At 38.4% G+C, this 9,896-nt stretch overlaps 1 protein-coding gene across 1 annotated transcript; it reads left to right on the top strand.

Annotated features, from left to right (window-relative positions):
* The first annotated feature begins 75 nt into the window (after positions 1-75).
* LOC106897797 (sodium- and chloride-dependent GABA transporter 3-like) lies at positions 76-9,147 on the top strand. Its single transcript, XM_014958667.1, has 5 exons — positions 76-354; positions 832-1,062; positions 7,159-7,293; positions 7,466-7,606; positions 9,053-9,147. The coding sequence occupies exons 2-5, from the start codon at positions 843-845 to the stop codon at positions 9,145-9,147; spliced, it is 591 nt and encodes a 196-aa protein (XP_014814153.1). The 5' UTR covers positions 76-354; positions 832-842.
* Positions 9,148-9,896: the final 749 nt, after the last annotated feature.

Raw genomic sequence — 9,896 nt, 5'->3', positions numbered from 1 at the left:
AGGAGGAGGGGGGAGCTGGCGGGACAGCCTGAGGTGGGCGGAGGGGGGAGGCGGGTGTTATACCATCGCTCCTGGGAAGGCTGAGCATTTGCAAATTCCGGCTCCAGGGCGCGGGGAGCATCCTATCCCCGCCGGCCGGCCGGGCAGCAGCCGCAGAACGGGACGAGGCTTCCCGGCTCCTCGTTATCCTAAGGCTGCCCGCGTTATCCCCGCCTCCCCCTGCCCGCTGCCCTGCCCCGTGCCTCCCGTGCAACAGAGCGAAGAGCGGCAGCCCGCGGAGGTCCACTCGGAGCCGAGCCCTGAGCTAGAGACCCTGTCCCTCTCCTAGCCTCGCAGGCACAGGCAGAGCCCTGGGTGAGTAGTCTGGGAGCTCCCTTATTCCTCCAGGCAGGCCAGAACCATCCAGGGCCCCTTTGCCACATCCTTTTCTTCTTCTGTTCTCAATTATGTGGCCGGAAGGTGCAGGAGATCTCTGTCCTGTGGTAGGTTAGTCAAGCTGGGATCCTTGCTTGGGGAGGGATTTTTGAAAGGCTTCACTATCTGTGCTTTGAAACAATGTCATGCTACTAAGTTGTCTGTCTCAACTTGGAAATCATCTCCTTCCTTTGTACATGAGCTTCTTTCCCCCCGCCTCACCCCCTCTTCCTTTTTCTTTTTTTCATTCTTTATAACTTTTCCACCCTTACAGAGTTGCCTCATTCACTTTCACCTACCGCTTTATGTAGGTAATAAGAAGTCAATGATATGCTGAGGGGATGACTTTAGTCATTGCAGCTTATTACTAACAAGTGTCTTAAAACATCTGTGTGTTTTTCTTTTGTTCTCCCCTAGGCTGAACAGTCATGACAGCTGAAAAGACTATTCCTATAATTAATGGCAAACCAGAAGATGCTTTGGACCCAGAAGCCTCAAGTACCAACCTCGTCCACAGAAATGATAAGAAAGTTCATGAAAGAGGTCACTGGAACAATAAGGTTGAATTTGTGCTTTCTGTGGCAGGGGAGATTATTGGGTTGGGAAATGTATGGAGATTCCCATATCTTTGCTACAAGAATGGAGGAGGTAAGATGGCATCATATGTTGATTTACAGCTCACCATAAGCGTGGGGAATAAACAGTTAAGAATGCTTTACAGTGATTTCTTGCTCAGAGTAACAGAGATAGGTATTCAGGGTTTCAATGTATGTGTGGATAGGGAAGTATCAAATATCTGACAGCTAAGAAAAAAATCGCTGTTTTTCTTTGCTTTTCCGCCCCAAACATTGTGTAGCTTACTTTCACAAGTTTCTTTTGTGTTAGTAAATGGACATATTTTTCCTGTAAGATTTTTAATGTGGAAGAAGCCACTGTTCTGTTATAGTTGTATGCTGTGTATATTCTTCTGCATGTGAATACAGACATAAACATACTTAAGTAAGTTTGTCTGACATAGAAAATAATGTAGCAGTTTATTTTTCGCAACAGTATACTTTGGAGAGGATGAATATTGTTTGTGATAGTCCTACGAAGATTACTTTTTTTTGTCATACAATAATTTCTTTAACTCAGCCATATTTATATATAACTCATTGCTTTCCGAATCACTACAGTAGGGTAGGGGAAGATGTAAAAGCTGCCTGTTACTGAAAGAAGAGGGCAAACCCTATACAATTTAGAGTAAGAAAGCTACTTGGGAAAGAAAAGAGCAGCCTTAAGTTCTACAAAGTTATAACATGTGGCATGTATTGGTTATAGTTCAGTATAAACTATGTAAGATTTGCAACAGTTAAGAATAAGCATGTCAGCTGTGACTTGTGAAGCAATGAGGAAATAAAAGTAAATAGAAAAATTAGTTTAGAGTTCTGTGGACTGGATTCAGTGTTCTCCCCACTTAAGGTCTGAATCAGTGTAAGCATATAGGCTGGGAGAAAAGTCATCTTCAGTGACTGACGTGCAAAGATTGTTTAACAGGTTTATTTGCTAACAACATTGTCCCTCCAAAACTAAGCACAATTGTCTGAACACAGGGATGGTTTTGGCCCATTTTGTCTGCTTTTTATGTAGCTAATGCTACTGTGGAAGAAGTGTTTATGGTTTGCAGCTCCTTTCTTTATGTATCTATACTTTGGCAAAACTAAAAGAACGAGAAGTCATCTGTTTTCTGAATGGTGCTGCAAAGTACTGCTGTTAGTATACAAATATGAATATGCTGGGTATGATATAGAGAACAGTTTTTTGTAGGTTATCAAAAGTTTTCACTGAGAAATTTTGGTAGAGAAAAATACAGATTTTTATTAGGTTTTATTATATATAATGTAGATCTCCTTGTTCACACAGTGACCTTTTTATACCCATTTGTATGTGTATGCTAGCTTGTCAAAACCTGATGTAATCATTTTAAAGGGTATAACATTCGGTAGAAAAAATTCTAACCATGTTTTTGGGTGATTTGGTGAAAAAGTAATTAGTTAAATATCATACTTGATCACCGTTGTGTTCTTTAAGATTAGAATTAATGTGTGTAGTTTAACTGGTCATGTCCTGGCACCATGGGAAATTTGCCATTGACTTCAGCGTTATTCAATGAGGACTTGGTCTATGACCTGTGTTTTTGTAACTCTCTGGAATGCCCTGCTGGATTTAGACCAGAGTTGGACTTGTTTGATGCATCAAATGCAAATACTGAAAACTACTTAGTGTGTGATAAGTGAAGACGATGGTAAGATATATGAGCTAGTTATCACATAACTGGCTAGAGAGAGCATGGATCTAGAAGCAGTCGTATGGAACTCCTGAGGTTTGACCTCTCTCTGGTACTCACTTCGAGTCATAACAGGTAGTGTAGGCAGAAGCTTCTCTATTGATTTCTTTGCATGTTTACAATTAGATATTTCTTGGAATACGATCTGTTTGCAGGCTGGGAAATGTGATGACCTCTAATTTTCATGATGTGTACCTGTTGTAGAACAGCGTTGGAAAAATAGAGTCGAAGCTAATACTTTTGATTTCAACAAGTTGCCATGTTAAACTTGCTATGATCGTGTGTATGAGTGGCCCAAGCTGGGTTGATACTGGCTAGCAGTTTGCCTGTCCTATAAGGATACATCACCCAGAGAAAAACCACGTTTTAGGTTAGGTGGTAAGGATTTCATTCTGTGGGAAATCCACATGTATTGCTTGAGATGCAGCTGAGATTCAACTGTAGGCAACTATATTCTGGTTGAGGGAAGAGACTGCTATTCTGATGTGCTGGGTCTGAAGAAAGAAATTGCAAGTCAAAGCAGCTGTATTTAGTTGGCTCAACTTCCTGATCAAAGTGACTGAAGCATAACAATTGTTGGAGGTTGTGGGTGTCTCATGATGGTTGGGTTTTGGTGTGTTGTTTGTTTTTAAGATTGTGAATTGGATACCTATTTGCCTTGTAGTTGTAGAAATATTCCTGAAAAATTGAGAAACATTTTGTTCATACTTAATATTCTGGCAGAGATTTAGTATTAGAGAGGTAGCTGTTAAGGTAATTAATCTTCAGGACTTCCATTGAAGGAAGGAAATGCTGCTATTGCTAGTGCTGTAAAGAGCTGATCGATGTATGCAATGATGCACAGCACTCTAAAACACACCTTATAGGAAAAACTGCATCTGCCGAAACTTCTGTATGTTTAGCATACCTTGTGTTGGTTTGAAATGGAGTGATGGGATGCTTACATCATTTAATGGGAGCTTTAAAAGAGAAGTTAATTAGTGTTGTGGGATTATTAGTTTAGGAGCAAGTAGTTTGAGGCCTGGACACAACACATTATGTATGTTCTCCTAACTTTTATTGTCATAGCTTAACTAGACAGTTAACACTTTGTAATTTTTCTACAATTTCAGATAAATTATTATGTGTAGTACTTTGCTGTGCTAGTCTGCCCAATTAAACCAGTAAAACTTTCTTGGTGTAAGTAAAGATGACAGAATCCGTTATTTTGTGCTGCTTTCTCAGTATTTATTTCCTTCTTGCCTTGTGTTAGTCTAAACCAATATAGCTGCTTGCTTTCCACCTCATCCTTTGACTCATCAGAAAGTCTGAGTTCTTGGGGAATGAGGAAGAAACTTCTTTGTCTTACATGTTAACAGATTCTCTGCGTAATCAAAAGGCTGTATCTTACTCCATATTATTTAGGTTCGATTCTAAATGGAATGCTTAAAATCAACATTATTAGCAAGTGACGTTATACCTAACATATATATATCTTCTCTGGTTGGCCCATTTTGTCTGCTTTTTATGTAGCTAATGCTACTGTGGAAGAAGTGTTTATGGTTTGCAGCTCCTTTCTTTATGTATCTATACTTTGGCAAAACTAAAAGAACGAGAAGTCATCTGTTTTCTGAATGGTGCTGCAAAGTACTGCTGTTAGTATACAAATATGAATATGCTGGGTATGATATAGAGAACAGGTTTTTGTAGGTTATCAAAAGTTTTCACTGAGAAATTTTGGTAGAGAAAAATACAGATTTTTATTAGGTTTTATTATATATAATGTAGATCTCCTTGTTCACACAGTGACCTTTTTATACCCATTTGTATGTGTATGCTAGCTTGTCAAAACCTGATGTAATCATTTTAAAGGGTATAACATTCGGTAGAAAAAATTCTAACCATGTTTTTGGGTGATTTGGTGAAAAAGTAATTAGTTAAATATCATACTTGATCACCGTTGTGTTCTTTAAGATTAGAACTAATGTGTGTAGTTTAACTGGTCATGTCCTGGCACCATGGGAAATTTGCCATTGACTTCAGCGTTATTCAATGAGGACTTGGTCTATGACCTGTGTTTTTGTAACTCTCTGGAATGCCCTGCTGGATTTAGACCAGAGTTGGACTTGTTTGATGCATCAAATGCAAATACTGAAAACTACTTAGTGTGTGATAAGTGAAGACGATGGTAAGATATATGAGCTAGTTATCACATAACTTGCTAGAGAGAGCATGGATCTAGAAGCAGTCGTATGGAACTCCTGAGGTTTGACCTCTCTCTGGTACTCACTTCGAGTCATAACAGGTAGTGTAGGCAGAAGCTTCTCTATTGATTTCTTTGCATGTTTACAATTAGATATTTCTTGGAATACGATCTGTTTGCAGGCTGGGAAATGTGATGACCTCTAATTTTCATGATGTGTACCTGTTGTAGAACAGCGTTGGAAAAATAGAGTCGAAGCTAATACTTTTGATTTCAACAAGTTGCCATGTTAAACTTGCTATGATCGTGTGTATGAGTGGCCCAAGCTGGGTTGATACTGGCTAGCAGTTTGCCTGTCCTATAAGGATAAATCGCCCAGAGAAAAACCACGTTTTAGGTTAGGTGGTAAGGATTTCATTCTGTGGGAAATCCACATGTATTGCTTGAGATGCAGCTGAGATTCAACTGTAGGCAACTATATTCTGGTTGAGGGAAGAGACTGCTATTCTGATGTGCTGGGTCTGAAGAAAGAAATTGCAAGTCAAAGCAGCTGTATTTAGTTGGCTCAACTTCCTGATCAAAGTGACTGAAGCGTAACAATTGTTGGAGGTTGTGGGTGTCTCATGATGGTTGGGTTTTGGTGTGTTGTTTGTTTTTAAGATTGTGAATTGGATACCTATTTGCCTTGTAGTTGTAGAAATATTCCTGAAAAATTCAGAAACATTTTGTTCATACTTAATATTCTGGCAGAGATTTAGTATTAGAGAGGTAGCTGTTAAGGTAATTAATCTTCAGGACTTCCATTGAAGGAAGGAAATGCTGCTATTGCTAGTGCTGTAAAGAGCTGATCGATGTATGCAATGATGCACAGCACTCTAAAACACACCTTATAGGAAAAACTGCATCTGCTGAAACTTCTGTATGTTTAGCATACCTTGTGTTGGTTTGAAATGGAGTGAGTGGTGGGATGCTTACATCATTTAATGGGAGCTTTAAAAGAGAAGTTAATTAGTGTTGTGGGATTATTAGTTTAGGAGCAAGTAGGTTGAGGCCTGGACACAACACATTATGTATGTTCTCCTAACTTTTATTGTCATAGCTTAACTAGACAGTTAACACTTTGTAATTTTTCTACAATTTCAGATAAATTATTATGTGTAGTACTTTGCTGTGCTCGTCTGCCCAATTAAACCAGTAAAACTTTCTTGGTGTAAGTAAAGATGACAGAATCCGTTATTTTGTGCTGCTTTCTCAATATTTATTTCCGCCTTGCCTTGTGTTAGTCTAAACCAATATAGCTGCTTGCTTTCCACCTCATCCCTTGACTCATCAGAAAGTCTGAGTTCTTGGGGAATGAGGAAGAAACTTCTTTGTCTTACATGTTAACAGATTCTCTGCGTAATCAAAAGGCTGTATCTTACTCCATATTATTTAGGTTCGATTCTAAATGGAATGCTTAAAATCAACATTATTAGCAAGTGACGTTATACCTAACATATATATCTTCTCTGATTTTTTGCTTCAGCACACTTCACAGCCACATTCTTTAGGTGCCATACCTAATAACCACTAAATAATACGGTATATCTGCTATGTGTTAATTGATGAGAGGGTGGTTGTTGTTGTACAATGCTTCAGCATTGTATTGTACTACTCATTATCTATGTACTTTACTGTTGGCATCTAACAGAAATGTTGATGCTTTGTTATTTTCCTACAATTTCACATCAATGTTTCTAGCTGATAAGCCCTGCTTTGCTGTTCTTTTAAGTAGTTCTAAAGCCTATCTCATCATTTCCTTTTCATGATCTTTATCATCAGGCTTATACAAATACCTTAAGGTATTTGCTTGGATTTTGTTTCCATAAAATTTTTTCATCCCTGCTTTCCTGAGAAAAGCAAAGAAGCCAACATAGTGTAGGCTGATGTGGTGATGATCAGAGCAGAACTCTGTGGCTGAGCAAGACTCTGGTCTTTTCTGTGTTTGGGAGATACATGAGCAGAATTTAGTCTACACTGAGGAACTTTGATCTGGTGTTCTATAGTCCATGACACCAGCTTACAGGTTAACTTTTGATATTTGGGGCCAGGAGCGAACTCCATCTGTACTTTCAGCATGGTGCTTGAGAAGTGGCTAATAGGCAATCCTTCCTTTATTAAGAAAATTAATTTCTTGCTGTGCTGTCAAGGAACTGTATTCATTATAACCAGTACCCCCCTCAATGTTTGCTTATAGGTGCTTTCCTCATTCCATATGTGGTATTTTTTATTTGCTGTGGAATACCAGTATTTTTCTTGGAGACGGCCTTGGGACAGTTTACTAGTGAAGGAGGCATTACATGCTGGAGAAAAGTTTGCCCTCTATTTGAAGGTAACAAACAGTTCTGTGTTCTACTGCAAAAGAATGCATTAAATTTGAAGGAAAATAAAATAAATTATATCAAAATTCAAGTTAAGATACACTAAAAGCATTAAGGATTTGTTTTTAAATTGCCTGAAAAGTAAACGTTTTCTATTGTGTCTCACTTTTTTTTTGTGTCTAGGTATTGGATATGCTACTCAAGTTATAGAGGCGCATCTAAATGTATATTACATCATCATTTTAGCATGGGCTATCTTCTATTTGTTTAACTGCTTTACTACAGAACTTCCTTGGGCTACCTGTGGGCATGAATGGAATACAGGTATGACCTTAGCAGAGATTATTGCTATACAAGTACTTCCAAGTAATTGATTAATATATTAAAATGTCAGGAACAAAAGTATTCTGGTAGTAAAGTCTGGGGAAACGGGCTAATCACATCACACTACGCTGTGATTAAGGTATCCTGGAATGAAGACTGATCATACCTTTTTGGTTTAGGTTATTGTATAAGCATTTTTTTCCCTCCGAATGCGATGTCAGATAGCGGAAGACGACTTTGGATTTTGTTAATTCTGTAAGATACTCTGGCTAAATCCCAAGACTCTCATTTGCAATCATATCTATTCTCCCTGAATACAGTAAGTGAATTCTACTGAAGAGCTGATGACCTGATGACAGGTTACAATCTTCGTTTTTCATTCTGATGAAATCAGGAGGAGTTTAAATGGAGAGGAAATTATTAAATGTGGAACTTTGAAGTCTCTCTTTTTAATGCCAGATGTTGAGGGATAATGTTCATCAAGCTACTTCTGAAAATTTAGTCACATAAATAATTCTTACTGCATGCAAAGTAGCCTCTTACATGAAAGATGAGGTGTGTATTCATAAGGATTTGCAGTATAGGGCTCTTCATCTGTCCTCTCGTTGATATTTTTGTCTGTAATGCTCGCTGCATTTGAAGTTCACAGACATCTATGGGGAGGAATACATACCAATGCCCTTATTTCCATGTTCCTGAAGTTTTTGCATTTATTCCTTATATTACTCTGGTTTCAAATCATGTACCAATTGTACTGTCTTTTCCTGGTTTTCCATTATCATGCTCTTTGAGCACACCTAAAACGAGCTGAAATCTTGCAATTTAGGTTATGGGAACTAGTTTTGGGCCCGGTAGACGTGGAAGGATTGGCTATCGATTTTGGCAACCCTGCAAAGGAGCTTAGCCAATGGTGATCACTGTTCAAATACGAAGTGTCAACTCAACAGTGTTGAGCTGCTGCAGTCTCCTTCCTCTGTATTAGAGATAACAGCCATAAGCCAGAGTGACTTTTCACTTGCCATGGTAAGGCACAGTGGAACCTTGAAGCTGGCAGTGTTTCATAAGCCGTATGTTAACAGTGGCCATTGAACCAGCAGTTGAAGTAGGATTATGTTATAATCAGTTGGCTCAATTTCTCAAATGTCTTTCTTCTGCCTCAAATGTTTTATTGGCCTTTGCCATTGCAACGGTGCCTTTGGAAAGTGTTCTAGGAGAGTGTAGCAGACTGCACAGATAATTTTCTGGGCTAGGCCTGTGATCTGGTGATCACAATACAGTGTTGCAGAAGTAGCAGCTGTGGCATTGTAGTGTACCTAGAAATCCTTTAACCACATAGAGAAAATGTGTTACAGAATAGTGGCTTCACAAGATGTATAAACTGGAAGATGCACAACAAGAAATGTACTTACATGTCAATATAGCAAACTCTTTTGTGTTCTTTTGTAGAAAACTGTGTGGAATTTCAAAAACTTAACATGAGCAACTGCAGTCAAGTCTCTTTACAAAATGCCACTTCACCAGTGATGGAATTTTGGGAGTAAGTGCACATAAACTTTACGTTTGATCAGACTATTCATTATCTTCCAATATTTTGATTATTTACATATGATTAAATACCTTGTAATCCTATAGCACTTGCTGATGTGAGTTCAGCTGGAAATTTTCTCATACAGCCAAAAAGAGTCAGGATGAGAGTTTTAACTCTTTTTTTTTATTATTTATTTAGAGGATAGAAGGAAAGGAATTCCATATCCTGAAAGAACATAGAACAAAGTGTGCCACTTGCTTGGGAGCTTGGCTCCTGCTGCTGGAGGAAAGAGCCTCAAACTCATACTAATGAGGAGGCAGAGGTGAAAGAAAGGGGATGATTTTAAATATTTCTTGTTTTTTTCCAGGGTGTTTTTTCTCTTAAGCATTTGAGAGTTGCATCTTCATCCTTGTTTGAGTTAACTAATACTTTGGCTTCTGTATCTTGTTACTTTTGAAAGGACTATGTAAGTGTTAGTTATTCAACTGTAATAGCAGGAGAGTTTAACTCTCTTGTATCCTTGATTCTGATTTCTAGTTAGAGTAATAGAACTATATCTTCACAAAATGTGGTCTGCTGCTGTGATGTCCCATATTTTTTACTATAAATATTTAATAAGTGCATGTGTAGTTGCATATTCGTTCCTTGCAGGGTGCAATGTGTTAAGAGAGTCATAGAAATGGAACGTTACTTTTTAATACTAAGCCATCTCTCAGTTTAATGTGTGTTACAAAATTCTGGGTTACTAAAATTTCTTGAGGC

This window comes from Calidris pugnax, unplaced genomic scaffold, assembly GCF_001431845.1.
Source record: "Calidris pugnax isolate Ruff unplaced genomic scaffold, ASM143184v1 scaffold376, whole genome shotgun sequence".
NCBI lineage: Eukaryota > Metazoa > Chordata > Aves > Charadriiformes > Scolopacidae > Calidris > Calidris pugnax.
This window is presented reverse-complemented; position numbering and strand designations above follow the sequence as displayed.